Source organism: Pundamilia nyererei, unplaced genomic scaffold (genome assembly GCF_000239375.1).
Source record: "Pundamilia nyererei isolate P.nyererei 1_Seehausen unplaced genomic scaffold, PunNye1.0 scaffold00187, whole genome shotgun sequence".
Taxonomy (NCBI): domain Eukaryota; kingdom Metazoa; phylum Chordata; class Actinopteri; order Cichliformes; family Cichlidae; genus Pundamilia; species Pundamilia nyererei.
In genome coordinates, this window is record NW_005187588.1 from 658,467 (window position 1) to 683,343 (window position 24,877).

The 24,877-nt window shown below is 41.2% G+C and overlaps 2 protein-coding genes across 5 annotated transcripts in view; one reads left to right on the forward strand and one right to left on the reverse strand.

The window, feature by feature from the left end:
- Positions 1-56: 56 nt before the first annotated feature.
- ecpas (Ecm29 proteasome adaptor and scaffold) lies at positions 57-18,510 on the forward strand. 4 transcript variants are annotated; one of them, XM_013914328.1, is made up of 50 exons: positions 57-114; positions 1,419-1,515; positions 2,239-2,369; positions 2,627-2,743; positions 3,056-3,174; positions 3,297-3,446; positions 3,564-3,741; positions 5,586-5,725; positions 5,953-6,031; positions 6,144-6,263; positions 6,428-6,513; positions 6,610-6,685; positions 6,777-6,826; positions 6,926-6,992; positions 7,137-7,259; positions 7,375-7,478; positions 7,667-7,790; positions 7,884-7,964; positions 8,100-8,316; positions 8,596-8,687; positions 8,866-9,000; positions 9,103-9,274; positions 9,494-9,666; positions 9,843-9,944; positions 10,214-10,337; positions 10,658-10,803; positions 11,061-11,115; positions 11,219-11,333; positions 12,058-12,126; positions 12,292-12,409; positions 12,491-12,658; positions 12,799-12,878; positions 13,032-13,137; positions 13,274-13,321; positions 13,421-13,539; positions 13,771-13,921; positions 14,007-14,072; positions 14,186-14,275; positions 14,419-14,485; positions 14,577-14,668; positions 14,758-14,824; positions 14,947-15,144; positions 15,374-15,585; positions 15,664-15,707; positions 15,792-15,984; positions 16,091-16,247; positions 16,550-16,655; positions 16,743-16,831; positions 16,916-16,987; positions 17,667-18,510. In XM_013914328.1, exons 2-50 carry the CDS (start codon positions 1,494-1,496, stop codon positions 17,804-17,806), a joined length of 5,550 nt encoding a protein of 1,849 aa, XP_013769782.1. In that variant the 5' UTR covers positions 57-114; positions 1,419-1,493; the 3' UTR covers positions 17,807-18,510. The 4 variants fall into 4 exon arrangements, with proteins under 4 accessions (XP_013769782.1, XP_013769780.1, XP_013769781.1 ...); XM_013914326.1 differs by lacking the exon at positions 57-114 and adding an exon at positions 866-975 and having other exon boundaries at positions 1,416-1,515; XM_013914327.1 differs by lacking the exon at positions 57-114 and adding an exon at positions 866-975.
- A 566-nt stretch (positions 18,511-19,076) lies between these two features.
- Positions 19,077-24,877, reverse strand: part of smc2 (structural maintenance of chromosomes 2) — a 9,559-nt gene continuing 3,758 nt past the window's right edge. Inside the window, exons 12-25 of the mRNA XM_005747049.1 lie at positions 23,958-24,096; positions 23,736-23,855; positions 23,390-23,594; positions 23,095-23,230; positions 22,741-22,865; positions 22,453-22,646; positions 22,176-22,319; positions 21,614-21,688; positions 21,278-21,397; positions 20,942-21,142; positions 20,740-20,856; positions 19,884-20,044; positions 19,651-19,798; positions 19,077-19,509 (exon numbers count right to left, since the gene is read on the reverse strand). Coding sequence (XP_005747106.1) covers positions 19,333-19,509; positions 19,651-19,798; positions 19,884-20,044; positions 20,740-20,856; positions 20,942-21,142; positions 21,278-21,397; positions 21,614-21,688; positions 22,176-22,319; positions 22,453-22,646; positions 22,741-22,865; positions 23,095-23,230; positions 23,390-23,594; positions 23,736-23,855; positions 23,958-24,096 — 2,062 coding nt within the window. The 3' untranslated portion in view covers positions 19,077-19,332. The remainder of the gene's footprint in view (positions 19,510-19,650; positions 19,799-19,883; positions 20,045-20,739; positions 20,857-20,941; positions 21,143-21,277; positions 21,398-21,613; positions 21,689-22,175; positions 22,320-22,452; positions 22,647-22,740; positions 22,866-23,094; positions 23,231-23,389; positions 23,595-23,735; positions 23,856-23,957; positions 24,097-24,877) is intronic.

Sequence of the window (24,877 nt, forward strand, 5' to 3'; positions counted from 1 at the left end):
CGGCGGTGTCCCACACCGCCTCCACAGGCACGGCCGTGGTGCAGTAACCTATCCAGGCGCTGTGAGATCTGCGGATCGGGAGGCGAGCCCGTAAACTGGAACGCAGCCAGAGACGTAGGTAGTAAGTGCACCTGCATCCCCAGCGCTAAAAAGTCAAAAAGTGCTGGTCTAATATTTTGTCATTTCTATAGCTGCACCTTGAGGCCCAGAGGTGAAAGTTATTTTTGTTTTTAAAGCTATAAATAAATTTTAAAAAAAATCTGGAGTTAATTGTGGAATTTGTAATATCAAGGGCTAAAACAATTAAGCTTAAGTTAAATCCCAAAGGATTTTTTAATAGTAGCTTAACTTAGCCGAGGCTCTTTTAGGCATCTGATGAAAATAAGTTTTGGGTTGCCTGGTTGTGAGAGGTTTGTTAGGTTAGGATTTAATGCTCCAGAATTAGTACGGAATTAGTCATTTGTGAATAATTGTACAAAAAAAGTTATTTCGTGTATCCCCTGGACTGAGGAGAGTAGACAATGAGATTTTGGTGGTGGAAGGAAAAGGTACAAGAACGCATTTGAAGGAAGAGGATGACAAAGAAAAAAGGGGCAGCAGTACTGGAACAAAAGCAAAGGACACAGCTTATAGTGAGTTGTATGCAAGGCTGGACACTAAAGAATAGAGAACTTGTACAGGTTGACTGGCAAAGAAGCTGGTTAGCGTGATTAAGGACAGAGCTGCTAATGAGTGTACTAGGACGATGGAAGGAGGAGCTGATGGATGAAATGTGAGACATGCTATGATGTATGGTTTGGAGATGATGGTGCTGACAAAAAAAGAGATGGGTGGAGCTAAAGAGGTTAAGCATTTCAATGGAAGTGAGTAGATCAGAAGGACAACTCAAGTTGAGCAGTTTGGAGACAAAGTCAGAGAGGACATGTGCAGAGGAGCAATATATTTGACAAAGGATGCCGAATAACAAGGTGCCAGGTAGGAGGAAAAAAGGAAGACCACAGAGAAGATTCATGAATGTAATGAAGGGGACATGCAGACAGTTGGTGTGACAGAAAAGAATGCCAGTGATAGGGCGATACTGAGTCAAATGAGCAGCTGATGGGAGGAGCAGAAGAAGGGAAGAAGATTGAAGTACTACCTGTCCCCATATGAATCTAATCAATAAAATCTGGGAAATTAATACTAATAATATCTATCTATCTATCTATCTATCTATCTATCTATCTATCTATCTATCTATCTATCTATCTATCTATCTATCTATCTAGTTGTATTTGTCGTGAGAGCCTGTAGAATAAGAGCATGTAGGATCTGTGCTGCACAATTTAAATGTACAAAACTTCCTTGTGATTCCTTGTGTGTTTAATAATTTAATTTAATAATTTAATTAATTTTTGGTGTCTGGGGTGATGAAGCAGTGGCTTAGGAGTGGCGTCGGTGGATGCAGTAACACTCTCTAAACTGTGGGGGTCGCTGATTGACTTTCTGCAAACATGGCTGCCCAGGATGAACTCAGTAAGTTTCTTTTTGGGTTATTGGCGATTCATATATTTTGTCAAATGTCGCACTCGTGGTTTCTAAAAACGTATCCAGGAAAATGCCTGATCCGCCCTGACAGTTGGGGTGTTTTTTGGTGTAACGCTAAAGCTTCTTGTAGTTAAAAACCAGGGGTAGGTGCGATAGCTAGCTACTAAGCTAACCAGAATGCTATCGTCAGGAGGCCGTTTGCCCAGTCATGGTCAAAAAGAAACTATCACGTAGGCTATTAATATATATCCATTTATGAAACTTTGAAAGTGCGCAGTAACTGCTAGGATATTCGGGGTATTGGGGATTTGACCTGCAGGATGTGACCTTAAGTGAAAAGCTAGTTGAATAATACAGAAACGATCAAATGCGTGAATAGTCTTGTCAGTTGTTGTAGCTAGCTGGGTGCTTGGTGAGCCATGCCAGGAGAAGGAAGGCAGGGCTGGGTGATGGTCGCACCAGCACAGCAGCTGACAGGACGAACTTATCAGCAGAAATGCAGCAACATGCCCGTGAGACCGTTTTAAGCATGCATGTTGCTCTATGTTAAACTGAAGGTCGTAGTCTTTGTGTTGCAGATACCTTACTACTGGGTGAGATACTTGAGTAGAAAGATATTGCGAAATTAGCCATGATGGGGCCAATAATTAGCGTGTGACAAATACCGCCTGGAAAATGAGTTAACAAGGGTGTTATATGTATTTTTGACAGATCAACTGGAACGTGTGTTCCTTCGCCTGGGCCATGCAGAGACAGATGAACAGCTGCAGGACATTATCTCCAAGTTCCTACCCCCTGTTCTCCTCAAGCTCTCCAGCATTCAAGAGGGGGTGCGGAAGAAAGTAAGAAGGGTGTAGCCTGTCTCTGTTACTTAAGAGATTATAATGACTGCATTACAAGGGAGATGTGTTTATAAACTGCAGTATCATTACTTCAAAGTTCAGCCCAGAAAAAAATTATTTGAAGGTATAGCAGAGATATAGACTCAGTTCTCTAGATGCAAAGGTTCTTCAAGGAGCTTAGATCCCTTTCACTTTGTTTATGCATCTGTCTTATTTAACTACATAATAAAATGTGGAAACTGCGTATTCTCTGCTAGGTAATGGAGTTGTTGGTCCACCTGAATAAGAGGATAAAAAGCCGGCCTAAGATTCAACTTCCAGTAGAAACTTTGCTTGTGCAGTACCAAGACCCTGCAGCTGCCTCTTTCGTTACGGTAAGAATCTCATATTAGGATGTTTGCCATATAGTGGAGGATGTCGTGTTTGCCTTGTGGGCGTGATTGCCTTATGGGCCAATGAACATCGTTGGTAAGGTATCACACAGTTACCACATGGGATTTAATCAGATCAGTGTTTTTGTCCCTTTGTTTTGTTTTGTTTTTAAAAACACAATTTAATACACATGATTGAATTGACGTTTATGTGGGGGTTTTTTAAAATCTAGTTAGTGATCCTAGATTGACTTGTGTTTTTAAAAATTGGCCTATTATCGAGAGCAGAGTTTTGATGGTCACATTTATACGCAGAATTTCACCATCATCTACATTAAAATGGGCTACCCTCGTCTGGAGGTGGTAAAACAGTGTGAGCTAGCCCCGACCCTCATCACTGCCATGGAAGGAAAACCACAGCCACAGCAGGACAGGTAAGGGGATGCATCCAAACACCCATTTTGGATATGGTTGTGTGACATGTGTGTTAAGCAATCTTGAGATATCAGCTTATTATTTTTAATTTAATTTGTCTATACTCTATGTTCTCTCTTAGTCTGATGCACCTGCTGATCCCTACTCTTTACCACATAAAGTATCCTACTGACACCTCCAAGAGTGCTTCTCTGTTTAACCTAACTGAGCGGCCAAAGACAATGCACCTGCTGTTGGAGTTCATGTTAGATGTTTTACTGATGCCTTATGGGTGAGTTGACGATTCATAAGCGAATAAGGGTTGCAGACCTACCTCTGGTGAAATTAATTCCTTGCGAGAAGTATTTTTACCACAAATTGTTGACCTGTAGTGTCCTTCTCCTCCTAGGTTTGTGCTGAATGAATCTCCAACTCGCCCCGCTCCCTCCTCCTCCCAGGGTACTTCTGGAGATGGGACAGTGGCTGCGAGTAGTCAGGGTCTCCCACAGCCTCCTCCAGGGATGAGTGTTTATGCTGCCAAGAGGGTGATTGGAGAAGCCCAGTGGAATGCTGAACAGCTGGAGCAGGTATACAAACTGAACTGGGAGGATGAGAACTGGCTTTATATGTTTATCTGTTTGGAAAGGTAATATGCTCAGTGTTTGGGCAGGCCGGCCAAGTATATTTATGCCCATCTGAGTATGTTTGGTGACTTGTTTTTTAGGGGTGCAACGATACTCGTATAGATATTGAACCGTTCAATACAGTGCTTTTGGTTCGGTACGCATATGTATCGAACAATACAACATTTTTTATTTATTTTATCAACTTTTCTTCAGTGGATCTGCGTTCGACTACTCTGCCTAGGCTGCACTGTTGAGTGCAGTTCCACTGAGCGCAACGCAAGCTAGCAAGACAGAAGCTAAGCTTGCAACATGGCAACTGCCTCAACGCTACCTGAAATTGAACCTCCCCCACCCTCATTCAGATCTGGCGTTTGGAACTATCTTGGTTTTCATGTGAAGCATGACCCTGATGGTAAGCTTCACATGAAAACAAAAGTAAAACAGTATGTCAGATGTGCCAAGCAATGCTCAATTTGTGGGAACTAGTGCGTTAGCGCAGTTAGCTCGTTAACGTGTTGACTCCGTCCAGCCCCACGCACGGGGGGCGATCCGCGGTAACTCGTTAACGGAGATTTGCCGCGTTATGGCGTCAATGTCATTTTAACGAGATTAACGCTGACAGCACTAGTGGGAACACAACAAATATGACTGCACATTTACGCCGACATCATCCTAGTGCAAAGACAAGTGGAAGCAGACAAAAACAACAAGCATGCATGCTACAAACTTTACCCGAGTCATTTAGACAGCCGTTAGCACATGACTTAAGGGGACCTGATATGTTTAATATGCTGCTGAGAATATAGCCCAGAAGAAGCGTATAGTATAGCTTTTATTTTGGAAAGAGCCATTTCTCTGTAATAAACTCTCTTTTCCAAAGATGAGTGATTTCTCCATCAGATAGATTTATTTTGTTGTTTCAGCAACATTAAGTTTTAAAACTGTACTTTTGAGTTAAAATATATATTTATAATTTTAATAAATGACAAATTAAAAAGGCATGAACATTTTTTTTGTATCGAAAAAATATTGAACCGTGACACCAAAGTATCGAACCGAACCGTGAATTTTGTGTATCTTGCACCTGTATTGTTTTTGTCTGTCTGTGTGGATAGCTCAATGTCCTGTTGATTTGGTAGATTTGGTCCCCCTTGCCAATGTTTTGAAAGTTCAGTTGTTTACCAACTAATCTAGGCCATCCCAGTCTTTTGCTAGTCAGGTGACTTTAATGACAATCCTGAATATCATTCACTGTCATTCATTGGAATAGTGCCCAACTATACCATTGTGCACTGCAGTTAACAAAGACAATCCCTGGGTTTCATTGTAACTGAGTTTCATGTTCATCAAAACATGCAGTAGGTGGATAACTATACTGAGATCACAGATGATGCAGAGAATGACAAAAACGACCAGCTGCAGTTCAGCACTGTGCATTTGAAGTCCATCTGCAGGCGTAAAGAGTAACTGGAGATGATTATTGCTGTACACATGCAGTGCTTGTGCCTCCGCTTGTGGATGCATACAGGTTATCGGCACAAAAATATTCAAATCTGCGGGAAACACTGATATGGAGGGGTTTTTTTTGTAAGGCAAATCTTTGAATAACTTCTAAACATTCAGGTTAGAATCAGTTATGTCTATAAATTTTCCACCTTCACCCCTAATTTGACTGTTTGGTATAATTTCTTCAGAGCAATTTCTTCTGTAATGTATATTTTTTAATATAAATGTGGACGGTGAAGCACCATGTGGCATGTTTACTATGACTAAATAGTTCCTTGTTGTGTACTTGGTTCCAACAGTGTAAACTGGGAATAGTGAAGTTCATTGAGGCAAAGCAAGTCCCAGAAGTGGAGACGGTGGTCCACCTGGTGGTGGCGTCAAGTGACACCAGACACAGTGTGGCCACTGCAGCTGATCTGGAGCTGAAGAGCAAACAAAGGTAGGCCATGAAACTTGATTTATGTCTGTGTTTGTATTTGCATCACCAAGTCCTCCACTTTTAAGTGCTCCTTTTGTCCGGTAGTTTATACAACTTAACAGTTTCCTAGATTTTGTAAAAATAATTTTTAAAAAGTCAGACTTTTTCCAAGTATTTCTGAGGAGCTGAATAAACTGTCAAACTGTCATTCCTATCATTAGTAATGCACTTGTTTTGTAATGTTTCAGCATCATCGACTGGAACAATCCTCTAATTATCAACAAGATGTTCAAAGTGTATCTGGGGGATGTCCCTCTTAAAACAAAGGTTTGTCAACTCAAACTCAACATTTAAACTCTCTTTTTTTTAACATAACCTGTGAACATAAGTATTTTCTTGACCCGTAGAAATGTAAAATCCCTTTATATGTATACTGTAGGGGGGCGGCATGAAGCAAGAGCTGAAACATGAGCCAGTAAGCACAAGAGTTAAGCTGAAGATCCTGCCGCATCTTCTACGCTCACGTCTGGCTGCAGAGTGCTTTCCAGCTAATATCCAGGTACGATCTGTGATGCTTCTGGCCATGTTTTCTTTTTTTATTCAGTGTGAAGTTTGTTTTAGTGTATCCAGATAACTCTGATATATGGGTATTTTTCAGGTACTGCCATGCAAAACAGTAAACTTTCCAGATTTTCTCACTAGTTTGCTTTCTGTCCTCTGTAGGTTGTTTATGACGGTCTGTTTGGGGCCAGCACAAACAACAAACTGCTGTCTCTCACCCTACAGTTTGTCCATCATATCTGCATGGTGTAAGTCTTTTCTTCGTCTTCCTACAGATACATCTGTCTTCATCAGTGTGTTTCAAGTAATTAAAAGCTGATTCTGTCTCTCTGATTTTTCATTAGATGCCCTGACACTAATAAGCCTTTAGGGCTAATGTTGCTTAATGGTCTTACCAAGCTCATCAATGAATACAAGGAGGTAAAATGCAAGACATAAATAATGTGAAGTTCATACAGGGTCGCGCACTTTAATTTGAAATATACTTACTGGGAAACACTTGTCTTTGCAGGATCCTAAGTTACTGTGTGTTGCTTACTCTGCTGTTGGAAAGCTGTCAAGGTATAAGGAAATAATGAACTATTTCTTTATTTAAACATTTCCAGTTTTGCATTGTATTTCAAATGATGTAATACAAAATATCTCGGTCCTCTGTTCTAGTCGTATGCCTCAGCTCTTCACAAAGGACATTGCACTTGTGCAGCAGTTCTTTGAGTCCATGTGTAAGGTAGGGGAAAGACGTTGCAGTGAAAACTGAGTACCAAGCAACTAATGCATTACAAGATATTGGCACTCACAGTCCATATAAAATTATTGCCTTAAACTCTATTCTTGTCCATCTGGTATTGAAATTTCTAAAATTCCTCTTCAGGAAGAAGCTGATGTCCGTCTAGCTATTCAGGAGGCTTTGTCTATGATGGTTGGAGCTTACGCTAACCTCCAAGGAGCACTGCTCAACCTAATGGAGGCCCTGGTGGCTGCATATATTGGAAAGGTGAGAGGCAGAACTGGTAGAATAAACTTTAATCTTGGTGGGTTTAATAAGTAGAAATGAGGCAAATCAAACACTCATATAGTTCTTTGTTGTTTTTTGTTTTGTTTTGTAACAGCCGGAGGTGCAGGTTCGCCAGGTGGCCATGAAGTTTGCCAGCACGGTCTTTGCTCCTGATCATGTGCCATCAAGATACCTACTGCTGCTGGCTGCTGGAGACCCGTAAGTTTGAAAAACACAGCAATCTTTCGTGTGCTGGTAAATAAATGACAAGAACACACAGTAAACATTTTACTGGGTCATGAAATTATTGATAGTACAAAGAAGAAGCTGTGAGCTTAAACTAAAATGTGTCCTAGGTGTACTTACCTGCAGAAAAGCTTGAAGTGTCTTATTTTTCTGTGTTGTAGAAGAGAAGAGGTGTCTGGGGAGGCCCAGAGGGTGCTGAGGGCTTTCCATACCAAGAGCTCAGAGAAGGAGGGACCAAAACCTATGCCCTCCTTTCCTGATATGGTGGCTTATATCCAGGAGAAAGTGAGGCTCTGAGCATGTTCTCCAAGTTTCTCATGATGGTGTTTTTACTAAGACGTTTTAAATCTTAAATCTCTGCACTTTTGTCTTTATTAGGCCGCTCAGCGAATCAAGACTCCAGCTAAGTACATTGTGGGAACTTCCACAATTCCTTTCAACCCCTCTGCATTTGGCGAGGTAAATATGAATTTGTTATGACCTCACGGCATCTATTAATCGTGACACTGGCCCATCTTATAGTCTTATACCTCTTATACCTGTGCTAGATGCTTGTCTTCTAATTCGTCTCATTTCCGTTTCCTGTTGTCCCAGATCATGCTCTACCTGAGGATGTGTTTAGCCCACAGTGCCGGGGCCATGCCCATGTCCACACGCTTGTCAGACATGCAGGATGATGCCCCTGCCATTGGCCGCTATGTCCACACGCTGCTGTTTTCTGACTCTCAGCCCTCAGGGTCAAAGGGCTCTGAAGCAAATCCTGTACATGTCTACATGGATCTTCTGCAGCAGCTGCTCTCTGCTGTAGGAGGTGAGGAAGCACTTAGTTATTAAACAATCAAGCAGTTTTTGGAACTTTTTTTTTTTTTGCTCTGAAAATGTGCAGTGAATATTTAAGTAACCAAAAAATCTCTTGACTTTTAAAAATTGCAAGTATCTTCTGTTCAAGAAGACTGTCTCTTTGATAAAAGACTGCAAAATTCAGTTTGTGCTTCATGTAAATAAGTTGTGTTCCTTTAAGAATCCATGTGCATTTCCAGGTATTTATGTTTGTCAGGAAATTGTACTTAATGTAATAATCTCTTAACAGGAATCCCTGTCATGTACTGTTTACTGGAGGTTGTGTCTGTGTGCCCAGAGAAACTGGCTCCCAGATTTGCTGATAAAATCGACTGGATTAAAGTGAGTATCATAAATATGTGGGATGTTAGTGCCAATATGGGTATTTACTATTTCACAAATGAGACAGATACCAGATAATCCAGCTGCTCAGCTGTGTTGTGATATTGTAAAACCATCAGCCTAGTGCACATTTTACAGATCTCATCGCTGTAATAGCAGATGTTTTTTTTCCCCCCAGAGTCTGATGAACACAAACAAGGAGGACATGAGGGAGCTGGCAGCCCAGCTGTATGCTGTTGTGGTTTCGACTATGACTGGCAACGAGTTGCAGAAGGCCGTGCAGAACCTCGTCAAAATCACCAAAGACAACCACGTAATGCCACTTTGTTGCTACACAGCCGTTCGTAGCTTCATTTATTTTATAGCTGTGAAAATTTACCTTGCATTAATGTTTACTTGCTTTGTCAAATCACAGAGCCCTGAAACTCAGCATGGCGCCATCTTGGCTCTTGGCTATATGGTCGGAAGGAACATGAGCAGGAAAAAAGCTGCCACATCCATTGATTCGACAGAAAACATGGGGCAGCAAATGAACATCTCTTCCCAGGAAGATGATGAACTTGCTGCCATGGCAACAAAGACAATTGGTATGTAATTATTTCACATCAGCTTCATTCATTTAGTGATTTGGTAACTGTTGGAGTACCAAAAACTGATGCTAAATTTTATTTTGCCTATACTGTAATGATTATACAGTATTTTTTTTAATTCCTTAGTTTTTAGTTGACAATTTTAAAGTTTATATCATAAATAATGATTCGCTTCTTTGTATGCTGTTTGATCCATTTTTGTTCATGTTCGTCAAGGTTCCTTCCTGGACAACAGCAGTGCAATGCTGGCTATAGCAGCCTGTACAGCTCTGGGGGAAATTGGGCGTAATGGCCACCTGCTGATCCCTGCAGAGGGAGAGGGCTTGACTAAACTCTCTGTTGTAGAAAACCTGCTGGCCCGCATTCCCTCTGGCAAAGAGAGTACAAAGGTATTCTAGAAATCTAATCGAAAAAATGGCTACTGAGAGGCACTTTCCAGTGATCGTTACTGGCACACATTATATCAGTGGTTTATTTGCACTGTATAAATTAATGATATGTCGGGTCCTTAGATTTTCTTGCCTACTTTTTTATCTTGATCATCATGTTTGTGTCTTTGTTCCAGATGAAGGAACGAGCCATCATGACCTTGGGTTATCTGCCAGTGGGAGATGAAGATTTCCCTCATCAGAAGAAGCTGCTGCAGGGACTTATGGACTCTGTAGAGGTATGAAACATACTGATGGATAGTAAATTTTTAAAAGACTAGGTTCAAATGAACAGGTGTAATTGGTAGCTTAAGGTTTGTTTGTTTTTTAACATTTTACTTTTTGAGGTCAGGGTAATGAATCGGGCTGTATTGAGGTGGTTATTTTTGCACAGATATGCTGGTATTGTCTCTAAACATTTCTACTTGAACTGTCACTCGGCTTAACAACTCGTTGCTGGCAGCAGTACTCAAGTTGTTTTTTTTTTTTCATTCTCAATCTTTCCAAGGCCAAGCAGGTGGAGCTACAATTCACAGTAGGAGAGGCCATAACAAGTGGTGCAGTAGGGACCAGTTCTGGAGCTGCCAGAGATCCATGGACCTGCACCGAGGACCATTACACTCCACCACAGAGTACGTTTCTAAAATGTAGTCCCAGCTTGTATTGTGCTTTTAACATTTTTTTAATCTGTTAATGAATTTTGCCATTTCTGAAGTTCACACTACTCTGATTTGGTTCTCCAGTATAGTGGCACGCTTACTGTCCACTCTGCATGACCATATTCAGCTTTATACCAGCAGTCGTCCTAATGAAATCCATGGTTATCTTTTCTGTCTGACATTATTTTGGATTTTCTGAGCATATATTCACCTGCAACAGTCCATTTTTATCTAAAAGCTGAATGTTTTATCCACAAAAGTTTTAATTTCCACTTTTTCCTTTCTACTGACAGATGTAAAAAACAATGATGTGGTTCCCTGGGTCCTTAACGCCATCCTGACCAAGTATATAACCAGCCAGAACCCCCACGTCCGGCAGGCAGCCTGCATCTGGCTGCTTTCCCTTGTCAAGAAGCTCAGCCAGCACAAGGAGATTACGGTGTGTATTTTTAACCCCAAAATTGAGACTCTGGGTAAAATGTAAATTAAAAACAGAATGCAATGATTTGCAGATCTTGTGAGCTCATATTTTATTCACAATAGACCGTAGAAAACATATCAGATGTTTGAAATGTGAAATTGTACCTTTCTGGGAAAAATATTCATGTGCCAAAGATCTTTAGTGTGCAAATTTAATTTCTTTATGCACGTATGTCAAATACCCGTAATTTTGTTTCTCTTCTTTAACTCTTACAGTCACATTTGAAAGAGATTCAGGGGGCCTTTATCTCTGTTCTCTCAGACCCTGACGGTAAGATCAGAGTCAAGTCTAAGTGAACTGTTTGATCAGCTCATTACTTGCTAGCTTTGCGCCTGTGCACTTCCTCACGCTTCACTCTTCCTCTTTCATTCAGAGTTGAGTCAGGATGTGGCATCTAAAGGCCTTGGTCTGGTCTATGAGATGGGGGGAGAGGGTGACCAGCAGGAACTGGTGTCCACTCTTGTTGAAACGCTCATGACTGGTAAAAGGTGAGTGGATGGTTGGGTTGAGTACAGATTCAACAGCTTCAAGCTTGTGCATGAATGAGGGAAAAATCTAGAAACAGGTTTATTGTTTTGAAACAAACTGTTAGACCGTAGTGCATGTTGAATGAGGTCCTCCACATACCCAGCTGAAAGCTAAAATGGTCTAAAGATACAGTTAATTTTATTTTTTTTTTACTGCAAGTGTTGATAAGTTTGTACAGAATAAAAAATGAGAAGAAATGGGAATGGAATATTATGGACTCACAAAGATGCTGCTCAGTTTCCTGGGTTAAGACCTCTGAATGTATCTGTTTCACAGAGCTGACTGACTCGACTTGGATCATAAAGCAGTGGATTCACAAAATGTTTAAAAAAGAAGTCTAAAAATAAATAATTTAAATGGTCCATTAAGCACTGTGGGAGGACTAATGATTAGCTAATGTGCACCATGGGCAGGATGAACACATGCATCGAGCTTCTGTCAAATTTTGCGCTTTTAAAAATAGAACAAAAGCAATATATTGTTGTGGGCGTCCTTCAGTTTCCACCTAAAGTTGTGCTCGATCCAGGCAGGTTTGTTGGTCTCCAGTGGTTTGTCAGGGAAACTTGAAATTGTGATTGAAACCAGTGTTAAACTGAAGAAGGACAAAGATTGTAACAAGCTTACAATCGTGTCTTGCATTGGGCTAATTGTTAAATCATTATTTTTATTTTTTTTTGTAAACAGAGTGAAACATGCAGTCTCAGGGGATACAGAGGTGTTCCAAGGAGAAGGTTTGGGGAAAACACCTGATGGGTAAGGCATATCACCTCTACTGGCATTTTTAGCTCCTATTTCAGTGAAAGTGTAATAAATATATTCATGCTTTTTAAAATGTATTTAATCTTTGTGCTCAGTTTGCACACATTCACCCTTCTTGGCCTACTTCTGTACATAATCTGTATTCATGGTTTCTGGCAGTCACGGTTTGTCCACATACAAGGAGCTGTGTTCATTGGCCAGCGACCTGAACCAACCAGATCTTGTGTACAAATTTATGAACCTAGCCAATCATCATGCCATGTGGAACTCTCGCAAGGTATCATGTTTGTATTCACCAGTTTTTACATCCGTGACATCCATGCCCCTTCCAACCTGATCATGCCTATCCTCCTTTCAGGGAGCAGCTTTTGGTTTCCACATGATCGCAGCTAAAGCCGGGGAACAGCTGGCCCCATTCCTGCCTCAGATAATTCCTCGTCTGTACCGCTACCAGTTTGATCCCAACCTTAGCATTCGCCAGGCCATGACAAGCATCTGGGATGCTTTGGTCACTGATAAGACCCTCGTAAGAGCTGATTGTTGTACATTTGCATCCATTAAAAAAACAAACTACAAAACATTATTTGTCTTTAGAAAAAAAATGGTTGTAGACATAGTTGTTTAGTTACATGTGCCTGCTTGCTTGCTTGTTCTGATTTATTACAGGTGGATAAGTATCTCAAAGAGATCCTTCAGGATGTGATTTCTAATTTGACCAACAACGCCTGGAGAGTGCGAGAGTCCAGGTGCATGTACACTTATATTAAAAAAAATAAGATCATCAGCCTTGGCTTTTGACTTTGTTAACTTGCATTAGAATGGATGCTTTGTTAATAATGTTTGCAGTTTGTTTAGAATAAGATTTAAAGGCTAAACGTTTATGTGAATTTTTCTTTCAGCTGCCTGGCCTTAAATGACCTGATTCGAGGCCGTCAGGCTGATGACCTTATTGATCACCTGGCAGAAATATGGGAGACCCTGTTTAGAGTCCTTGATGACATCAAGGTAGGAAGGAAGTGATCAGAGATCAGTGTTTCTTTCATTGATGTGGCACAAAGGTTTGAATTCGTTCACTGTTTCTGATGCATAACAAAAAAAATAAAATGTACATTATTACAAAGTAAAACAATTTTCTGTTTAGGAGTCTGTGAGGAAGGCTGCAGACCTAACACTGAAAACACTCAGTAAGGTAAAGCTGTTTGCCACAACTTTGGCCTGTGTATGTGTTTGTGTGTACATGTGTGCTTGTCTGAGTACCTTTTCTAATGCACACTTTTTTTCTCTCCAGGTGTGCACCCGTATGTGTGAGTCTACAGGCTCTGGAGCCCAGAGAACTGTGGCGGTGATTTTACCCACCCTACTGGAAAAAGGCATTGTTAGCAATGTCGCAGAGGTTCGCTCACTCAGGTAATATCTTGGTTTGGTTTTTCCTCTGTGGCAGTCTTTTAATGTAAACTTGTGCTTTAATTCTAGTTTTAATTCTAGTAAAATGTTTTAGTAGTAGTACCTTTCCGCTTTTCCAACATGGCACGATGCTAACTTTAATTCATCATTCGGTCATCACGTTACCAGGTCCTAATTTTTTGCTGTATAATTGTTTGTTCTGTTCTCTCAACAATCTCTTTTTTTCCAAATCAGTATCCAGACCCTGGTGAAGATCAGTAAGACTGCCGGTGCCAGACTAAGGCCCCATGCTTCCCGGTTAATCCCAGCTCTGTTGGAGTCCCTCAGCACTCTGGAGCCTCAGGTCCTCAACTACCTGAGTCTCCGAGCCACAGAGCAGGAAAAGGTAACCTCAGCACTCGTCTCCATAAAAAATCGAAGCCTATAAGTTTATTAAAAGTTGTCATGAGTTATTATTACTCTACTTCTAGAGTGCCATGGATGCTGCCAGACTAAGTGCTGCCAAATCCTCTCCAATGATGGAGACTGTTAACATGGTAAAAAAAACCAACAACCTTACTAATTAATTAAGTAGATGTGTCACAAAGAGGTGCCTTATTTAAAGTGTTACAAAAGCATGTGACATATATTTTGCTGTCTTTGTATTCAGTGTCTGCAGCACCTGGATGTGGCTGTTCTGGGAGAACTGGTTCCCAGACTCTGTGAGCTGCTTAAGAGTGGAGTAGGCTTGGGCACCAAGGTAAAAAACACAGTTATTTAGCTTTCTTTGCATCATCATACCGATCTTTCGTACATTTGCCTTTTTTCCACACAGTGGCTCTTTCCTTTCTTTTTTTTTTTCTACCAAGGTGTTTACCTGCTACTCTTTGTCTCTCCTCACAGGGTGGCTGTGCTAGTGTAATTGTTTCCCTCACAGTGCAGTGTCCACAGGATCTGACCCCACACTCAGGTACAGGACAAGTTTGAATCTGTTCATCTAGTTTGTGTATTGGATGATGGAAGTGTGGTGTTAACTGTGATAACTGTTTTTGTTTCCTCAGGTAAACTTATGAGCTCCCTGCTGAATGGCATCCATGACAGAAGCACTGTAGTACAGAAAGCTTATGCCTTTGCTTTGGGACACCTGGTCAGGGTGAGCAGCAATTGTGATAAGTAATCTTGTTGATGATTTAGAAATAATGATTTGTTAAAGTCATAAGGACATCTGTTTTCTCCCATCAGTCAGCAAAAGACAGCAGTGTAGAAAAACTACTGCTGAAACTCAACACCTGGTACTTGGAGAAAGAAGGTGAGAAAGTAAAATATGCCTATATTTCTCCCAGCTGCTCTATATTTGAAAACACAAGAAGTTGGTTTACTAAATTCAGTGCTAGCTTTCAGACTCTGCTCTTTGTGTTTTCTTGCTCCCAGAGAATGTGTACAAGTCATCCTGTGCACTGACAGTACATGCAATCAGCCACTACAGTCCAGATGTGCTGAAAGGGCACGCGGGAGTGGCCCTGCCACTGGCTTTCCTGGGCATGCATCAGGCACCGGGTCCCGATGAGGACAAAGGAGAGAGCCATGATGCCACGCTGTGGTCTGAGGTGTGGCAGGAGAACGTTCCAGGTGAGGAAAATCCAGACAGCATTAATGAAAATTATGCATTACTGATTCATCTGCTGCAATACACTGAACATATAAAGGAAACAAAGCAAATCTTCCTGTTTTACAAGGTTTCTGTTTTACCAACTAATCCTTTCAGCTTCAGATGTGCTGTATATTTGTGATGGTGTCTTTTTGTGATGACATAAAGATTTAATTCAGTTTCCACTTCTTTAAACTTTTTTCTAATCAGGAAGCTTTGGAGGCATCAGACTGTACATGACCGAGCTGATTGCCATCACACAGAAAGCGCTGCAGTCCCAGTCCTGGAAGATGAAGGCTCAGGGTGCAGCTGCCATGGCAACTGTTGCCAAGGAACAGACAGGCTCACTGGTGGCGCCACACCTCGGCTTGGTGCTGACAGCTTTAATGCAGGGTCTATCTGGGCGCACGTGGGCTGGCAAGGTAATGATATGTAATATACCTGAAGAAAACAAGAAAGTGTTCATTTTATTTTTCTATTTTAAACTATTTTTGTTCCAGGAGGAGCTTTTGAAAGCCATTGGATCTGTAGTGTCCAAATGCAGGTAAAAAGTCTCTCACAGCCTTTTCTTTGTATGTTTTCTTCCAAGTACATCACAACATTTCTTGTCACACTTCTTCCATTTCAGCACGGAGCTACAGAAGCCTTGCAGCGGCCAGCCCACCATCTCTGAGGTGTTGGAGGTTGTGCTGAAGGAATGTCGTAAGGAGAATCTCGTGTACAAAATTGCTTCTCTGCGCTGTGCTGGGGACGTGCTCCACAGCAGCCAGGAGGACCGTTTCACCGACATGGCAGAGATCCTTTTCCCTCTAATCAAGAAGGTTGAAACCTCCCTACTGCCTCATGAATATGAATATTAAATGATTGATGCCATATTTTGAAAAAGTCTTTTAATGAACTCAACCTGTCTTAATAATTTTACAACAGAGCAGTCCAGAGAGTGGTGTTGGATCCCCAAGATCACTGGAAGACGACGACGACGATGATGATAAAGATGTGAAGGAGAAAGAGCTGCAGACCGAAGCTATTATTTGTGCTTTTGAGACTCTTGGAAAAAGTTGGCCAAGAAAGCCCGAGACTCAGAGTAAGTTTATTCTCACAAGAGACAAAACTGAACCCCAAATTTGTTTTGACATATTGTATATGGCATTTAAAGAAATGGGAATGTAGGACCAGCTCAAAAATGTTGTCCCCTTAATTGACACCATTCTTTCCCTTTGTCTACTTTTTAGACGTATTATAAGCCACTACATGTATCTTGGATTTTTAAGTTATCTGGCAGAACTTCCACAAATTTCTTACCACAGAATGGGCAAGAAATGTGTTTGAGCTGATTGAAAGATCTGCAAGTAATGTTCTCAACTGTGTGTGTGTGTGTGTGTGTAGCACGTTTCCAGGCAGAGGTGTGCAATCTGATGTGCGAGAAGCTTAAGCTGAGCACCTGGAAAGTGCAGCTGGCTGTTCTTCAGTCTATGAAGGCATACTTCCAGGGGTAAGCAGCGAAACAAAGAGAAGGTGTTCGACTGGCTGTGAAGAAAAAAAAATGATTAAAAGGTATTGAGCTGTTTTTTCGTTGCAGGTTACTGCTGCTAGAAAAGGGTAATGACGACTTGAATTCATTGTCAGAGATTCTCACAGAGACCTGTGCTGCTCTCACATATCCTTTAGGTAAGCCCTTCACTACGTCCTGGTACTTTGTTTATAGTTTATACGCATGCGTTTCATGCCCAACTGTGCTGCTTTTCTATCCAGAAAACAAGAGTTACTCCTCTGTGAGGACCGAGGCCCTGTCAGTCGTGGATCTGATCGTCAAGAGAACTGGAGGTAAATATCGATTCCTGCTTATATACAAAGATGTATTTTGTTTTTCAGTTTTATTCTTGGGCGATGTAGCGTTATTCTTTTTCTAGCATCTCCATTTGATCATAAGGTTTTACAGTAGTGAGGTTTGCTCTGAATTAAGGTTCAGACTTGTGCCACATATTATGCAGAAATGACATTTGTAAAGCCTCAAACACCCTGAAACTTGTATTATTTGCAGATGATATGAACGTGTTTTGTTCAGGTCAGAGTTTACAGCAGCTTTTAGAGGGAATCATAACAGAAAAGAATAAGTTCAAATGTTCTTTGATATGAACAAATAGTCACTAAATTTAAACAAAAGAAAGATTGTGTGGTGAGGGAAGAGCTAAGTGTAAAAAAAAAAAAAGTATAGACGGCAATGAGGAGCATGTGTAGTCTCAAAGCACTATATGGATCAAGCAGAGTATTAAAAATTGATGTGGTTGTATTATACATTAAAAATTGATAATTACATATTATAAAAAGGAACACTTTTGGATTGCTGTAGTTAAAGAATTGTAGATCGTGTGTACATATTCGTGTTTGAGTGATTTCATGCTTTGATTTTTTTAATGTGTGATTACATTTATTACTCATATGTTGAAATAAAGATTTGATCGATTGACTGATGATATTTTTGTGCTTTCTCTGATATGAACAGAGAGTGAACAGTGGGATTGTGTGTCTGTGAAGAGCCGGGAGCAGCTGCAGCGCTCCCTGTCGACGCTGCAGTCCGACAGCAGGCCTGATTTGCGGGATAAGGCCCAGGAGCTGCGCAGACACATCCAAAGCCAACCTTGAGCGCACAGCGGCAAGAACATACAGCATCGGTGTCTCTTTTTTTCCTTCTTCATCAGTGACCATACATTAGCACACTTTCCCGACCTCTTTGATGCTCTGAGATTCACAAATATCCCACTCTATAATAATAATAATTCCCATGAGCTGCGATGCTGGGTTGCCCAAGAGACTCCCACCTGTTTATGCAGACTGTTTCATGTTTATGGCTGGCAAAGCTTGAAGAGACTAACAAACCTTGCTCTACATCTGCACTCAGTGACATGTTGAAGGGCGAGGCTGTTATCGTAACTTGTTGAGATTTATTTGTTTAAATGGACAGTAAGCTGACGATAAATGATATATAAACCAGTGTGTTAGGTTTGTGGACACTGTATTCCTGTAGCCCCAATTTTGGGAGCTTTACTGCTGTCGTGGGTTTGCCTAACATTGGAAACTACAGAAGGTTGCGCACCTTAGTCGACAAGGATGGGGGGGGGCTTTTCAGGGGTTGTGAACACCATCACTGCTTAGTGGTGAAAGGACGGGGGCTACTGGAGAACTCTTGGGATCTTAAAAAAAATTAAAGGTTTTTTTGCCTGATGGATGAGCAAGATGTAAGGCTATTTTGTGAAGTCTTTTTAAAAACAAAAACCTGCTGTCAACTTCAAAGAGATGCTATAGTTGTTTGAATTTGTCCCTGAATAAATAAAATCCCCTTAATAATTTGCACCAATTACTCTTCACTTAGATTCCAAATAGGCTCTGTATTAAAACCACATGTTTAAGCGCTTTCAGCCTCAGTGGAAGGCACTAGGAACAAATGCACTCAATGAGTGTAACTCCTCGTAAGGCAAAACACCTTACGATTAGCTTTTTTTTTAATGCTGATATCAGCCTGCTATGGTGTCACTAATGTCTAGGGCAGGGGTGGGGGAACGCCAGGTCTCAAGGGCCGGTGTCCTGCAGGTTGTAAATGTGACCTTGATCCAAAACAGCTTATTTAAATGGCTAAATTTGCCCCTTAACATGTCCTGAAGAGGTCTGGTAATGAACTAATCATTTGATTCAGTTGTGTTGACCCAGGGTGATATCTAACACGTGCAGGTCACCTTGAGGCCTGGAGTTCCCGTCCCCTGTTGTAGGGTTTTGTATCGAAAAAGATTAAAGTGTGTCGTACAGTTTTCTCTGTGCCCTTTTATATCACATATTACTCGATATGTTTGAGTAACAAATTGAATTATGTACTCCCTCCCTTTCAATGGGAGAACTAACAAGACGAGACAAAAATGCATTTATTCCTTTATTTACTAAAATATAAACTGCACATAAATCAGATGACAGGAAGCAGGGGAACGTGAACCACAAAAGAGAAAGGATAAATAAGGACAGTTCAGACAAAATAAAGCTCGTTATTGTTTGAAATGCAAAGATGTAAACAAAGAAGAACACATGAGATAAAGAGAAAACTCTTATTAACCGATACCTCCTTAGGTTATGTTACAAGGTTTTTAGATGACATAATGTGCGATGAAATTTCAGTGCAATGATTAGCTGATGAGCTGTTTGCTCCTCTTCTCTTTCTGCGATGGCTTTTCTTGGATTTTCTTGGGGTCGCTCTGGCTGAGCGCGGTCCGCGTCACTGTGGACATGCCGTCGACAAACTTCGTCTTGAATAGGACGTTGGCGTTTGTGAACATGCCGTCCTTTAGTGACACGACCACAAACTGCAAAGACAATAAAAATTACAAGGTTTGGAAAAACTTTACCCATTAACTTGGTTTAAAAGAGGAATAATGGTTTACGGTATTTCACGACAGGAAGTGTATTCTGCGCAATAAAGTGAAAACCTTCATGCTTTAACTTACCTGAGAGTGTCTAAAATGCGTCCGCAGCATCTGCCCAATATTTTGTGTGTGAGACAGATCCAGAGCAGCGTCCACTTCATCTAAGATGTAGATGGGAGCGGGTTTGAACAGCAGCATGGCCAGGATGAGAGACAGGGCCACCAGTGATCTGAAAACAGACACAACTTATTTACAGTATTGTTTAGGTGCAATCGAAGTGACACTAAAAGGCCATACTGAATGAGGTTACTCACCTTTGCCCACCACTGAGCTCTGTGAGGTTCTCCTTCCAGGTGTTACCCAAGGCCACTTTGAACTCGAGGCCCTCCAGGACACCGCAGCCCTGCGGAGGAGCCAGCTTTGCTGTGGCTCCTGGCAACAGGGTGGAGAAGATGGAGCCAAAGTCCTTGTTTACCTACAGTGAGAGATAATGGGCAATAAATTAATTAATTTAAATTAATTATTCTAAAGTTAAACAAAAAAGGAACAACCAAAAGCCAGTATCTGAAATGCCATAACTACAGGATCCTAAGGATAATAATAATTAAAACAAACAAAGAAAACTACAACAAGACAGGAAGGAGGCAATGATATGTGTTGTATGGAGGCAGAAAAAGAAACTAAGAAGTGCATGTGACTCCTGTCACACATGCACACAGGCAGCCAACCTGCTTTCTTCTTAATGGCCACCAGGTGGCAAAACCTACAGAAGCCTGATGTGATTCTTGGCTCAGTCACCCGTTTTGGATCAGACTGAATAAATTGTTAGGATGACTAAATATACAAAAATGACCTGAGTGTAAGAAAGGAGGATTACCTAACATATGTACAGTTTCACTGTCTGACCTCATTTTAAAGATGGGGTGGTGACACTCTTCATACAGCCTATGATCCTAACACCTTTTTATATTCATAGTGACTGAAACCTGTTAGAGAAAGACGCAGAAGTGGCTGCTGCACAATAAGTCCTGTTCACTGACATTACTGATTTATAACATCCACAGATATTAGATTTATTGAAAATCCTGCAATGGTAAGTTTAAAACAAAGCAAGGTGACAATAAGTATAAGTAAAGGAGAAAGAATAAATAAAGGTGCTGAGAAGTATACCTTCTGCCACGCCACGTTAAGAGCCTCGTTTTTCTTTTGGTCCAGCTCCTCAATGGTCTGCAAAATCTTTGCCTTGTCGTTCTCCACAATCCTCTTCTTCTTCATCAGATCATTGTACTGCAGAAGGGAATGATGTTACATGCAGGAACAGACAGTAGCTGAGGCCTTTCAGTTACAGATATACTTTTTCGTCCCTCCTCACCCTTTCCTCTGCCTCGTTCAGCATATTCATAGCCCTCTTGTTAACGTTCCTCTCTAGCTTGCTGGTGGTCTCCTCCAGCTTCTTAAGCCGCTGGCCTGCTTCACGCGGGTTGTTGGTCTTGAAATCATAAGAAGTGTTCGGCTGACCGAAAAAGTGGCGCTCTGAATTGATCCAGTCGTGCTCCTCCAGCATCCGAGTCACCTGAGAGATGGAAACGTGTTTATGATGCTCAAGTCATACGAGAAAAGATGAAACTCACTCCAATCTTCTGGATCAAGACAACATTAAGTGTTACTGCAGTGGGAGGACTGTGGGCTAATGAGAGTTTGCCTGTACCTTGTCAGCAGCATCCTGGCTGTCTTTGCGGTGTTTGCTGATGTTATGTTCCAGCTCCTTGATCTTCAGCTGGACCTCATTGTTTTGTTCTCTGAGCTTATTGGCCTCAGTGGACTTTGTCTGGAAGGTTGAGATGGACAAACAATTCAGTTAATCAGTCATATCTGAAAGTTCTAACCAGTTGTGAAGCTCTCAGTGCTGAGGAGTGTGAAATGTTTTAAAATGTTTGAGTCAGAAACTGAAACTGTTGCAGTTACAACAACAATCCTCCTGTGGAAGGCTTGTAACATTATTTAATTAATAAATATATATAGATGTATAGATAGATAGATATACCTTGAGCGCTTTGTCTTGTGACACAATCACTTCCTTCTGTTTGGCCAGCTCCTCCTGGGCTTTACGCACTGCCTCCTACATTACAACAGAAAAAATTAATTAGGAAAGCATTTGGATACTTACATTTATAAACATCACATTTGATGGTGTTTTTTGTTTTGTTTTGTTTTTACATAGAAAGATGGCACATGCTCAGCCCAATAATCCACAAGAGAAAAACTATATAATTCATAATGAGGACCAAAACAACTACGTGGAAACCCTGTAACAGCCTAATTAAAGTTGTCAGACTTTTCCTTAAAAGATCTGAGTTAATAATCGACTGGGAAGAGCTTAACAAAAGAAGGAGAGTCCAGTCGCCCTCTTTTTCAAGCTCTTAAGACTGTCATGACCTGGATGACTGAGAACCCACACAGACAAAATGATTGTGATAAATCATAACACTTTTTAAGTTCACGTGAACGAGTTCCACCCCTGGAGTGGAGCAGTAATAAACTCATCTAAGTCTATTTGCCAAAAGACTTCTGGGAGCTACTTTGCATGTTCAAAATGGCCCAAATACCTTGTTTTGGGATACAGTGCAAGCCATGCTGTCGATCTGCTCCTGGATGGCCTTCATCGCCTCGTCTACAGCCTGAATCTGCTGCTCGTAGCCAGCCTGCTCCCTCTGCAGCTCCTCCAGCTCCAGGGCCACAGCATCAGCCTCCTGCAAACATGAGCAAAGAAAGAGTTAAATAAATAATAAATAAAACAGACAGACACACACTGGCTGGCTAAAATTAAAAATATATTATTGTATATTGTAGCAATTATTCAAAGCAGTCAAAAGTTCATTTAACCTGCTGCTTCTGCTTCAGCTTCTTGTTGAAGGCATCGGCTTTGGCCTTGGCTGTATTGAGTTTCTGCTGGGCAGCTTTCAGCTCCTTCTCCCTCTCAGCTTCAGCATTCTTCATCTTGTTCTCCAGCACCTTGTATTTCTCTTCAGCCCGCTTTTGCACCTCCTTAGTAACACGCAACGTCTCCTCACTCTCCTCTGGATTAACAAACAGCACATTTGATCAAGTTAGAAAACACAAAGTGCAGACTGGACGGTTTTTTGTTGCCCCACGTATTTTGATTTCTCTGACCAATTGCTTTGCGCAGCCTCTCCAGCTCCTCTTGCTGCTGGTGGAAGGAGCTCTGCTGCACCTTGGCCTGCAGAATCTGTTCTTCCTCCACCTTCAGTTCATACTGCTGCTTCAGCTGACGATACCTGCAAGAGAGAGAGAGAAGTGTGGTGAAAAGAACAAGGAAATGTACCAGGGTAGGTGAGAAAACATGCTGGCAGCTACATCACAGTGTGTTTCTGTTGTGTTTTTTCCCCACTGCTTTTAAATACTAAACGGCGTTGTGGTGCATTAAGTCTTAAAAACAAGGTTTTTAAGAGTTTTGCTGTAAACAGTTAAAACATGGGCATATTTTGTGTGTTTGCATGTACATACTTCTCAGCGGTTCCCTTCAGGCTGGCCAGTTGCCGTTCAGTATCCTGAAGTTGGGCCTCCTTTTCATTCAGGTTGTCCTGAACCTCCTTCACCTCCTTCAGGCTGGACAGAACTGATGCAGACTGGGAGCGAGCACCTGAGAGGAGGAAAAAAAGCCAGTTTACTTTTTGAGTGCTTGAGTGAGTTCAAATAAAACCATCGCTGCAGGTAAAATATTCAAAGTCATCATAAAACAGTGGCAACAAAATCCAATAAATAACACATGACAGAGCACACACGTCCTCCTTGCTCTCACCTCCACTCAGGGTTCCTTGTGGGTCAAAGATGTCTCCACCGAGTGTGACTGTCTTGGTCATCACCTGCTTATCGAAAGCCACTTTTTTGGCATTGTCCAGAGTGTCGCACACCAGTGTGGCGCCAAACACATACTCCATGGCTTTACGTAGGTCAGACTCATAACCGACTAAGGACAGAGCTGTGTGAACATTGTCCACTCCAACCTGGATGAAGATAAGACAGAAAGAATGCAATAAGAGTCAATGGTAAGTTTCAGTAAACGGGGAAAAAAAAAAAAAAATTAAGTGCACTTTCACAACTTCTCCAAACATTTTCAAACCCAAACACTCAGAAGATTCTCTCACCAGGTTCTTGGCAGCGTTGATCACTCTGTCATTAAGTGTCTTTGCAGAGATCTTGTTCAGGGGAATGATGGTGTACCTTCGCTGCAGCTCTCCCTTCTCTAGCAACTTTTTGCCTGTCACCTACAAAAAAACAAAAATCAATAACTTCAGTTATGCCATCCCACTGATCTGTGAATGAAAATAAAGAAATAAACAACACACAGACTGGTCACACACACCTACCTCTGTGTCAACAACGATGTTATAAAGCCGTCCTCCTGCCACAACCTCCAGCGCTGTTGAATAGGAGATGTCGCTGACTGTGATCAGGTTAGCTAGAAGCCCCTTCACTTTGCTGCGGTCCCACCCTCGCTCAGGGTCCCTAAAGAGGGACATTAAAAACAACATTAACCTCCTAGGACCTGGCGTCCACATATGTGGACATCACATTTTGGGTTGTCTAGAGCAAAATACTAAATTTTGCTCTAAAGGGCCTGATATCCACTTACAAGGACATTATACTGCCACAGTTCTATCAAAATTTAAAACGAATGTCCTCAGATGTGGCTCTCATTGTTCTTAGAAACAAAAATCAGGTTAAAAAAAATAAATAAATCATCAGGTATTTCTTTGTTTTTACATTCATTGGGTCCCAATATGCCCAAATATCAATGAAAAATTAAAAATGCATGCCATGGAAGAGTTCAGGTCTTAGGAGGTTAGCACACCTGAGTTCATTAAGTAGTGTCCACTCCCTCTAAAAACACATAAACCCTGTTTTTCAAGGAATGATTTAATCTCTAATGATTTTTTCATATTTTGTTTGGCCAAAGTCTTTAAGATAAGTATACTGAAGAAATTTGATGAAGTTATCAATTAACAGAGTTGGAATAATTGGAAATTATAATTACCGAATATATTCTGAGGTAGCTAAGAGATTATTGAAATACATATTTCTTATGTTTTTTTATTTTTAAATTTTCCACACAGTGTCTCTTTCCTGCCTTTCAAAAGAGAGGATGTGATTCATTTGTTCGTTTATTCTTATAAATTAAATTTTGGGCTTTATTGGGGATTTATCCCAACATCATAACTGCAAACCGCTTTCAAACCCTACGACCCAGAAATGTAACTACATGTTGTGTTGACACACTCCAGAACTA

Bases quoted from the DNA above. Each gene is read 5' to 3' on its own strand.
- ecpas (XM_013914328.1), top strand. From the start codon at position 1,494: ATGGCTGCCCAGGATGAACTCA. The intron at 5,726-5,952 runs GTAGGCCATGAA...GTAATGTTTCAG, and splicing joins GAGCTGAAGAGCAAACAAAG to CATCATCGACTGGAACAATC. The intron at 8,688-8,865 runs GTGAGTATCATA...TTTTCCCCCCAG, and splicing joins ATAAAATCGACTGGATTAAA to AGTCTGATGAACACAAACAA.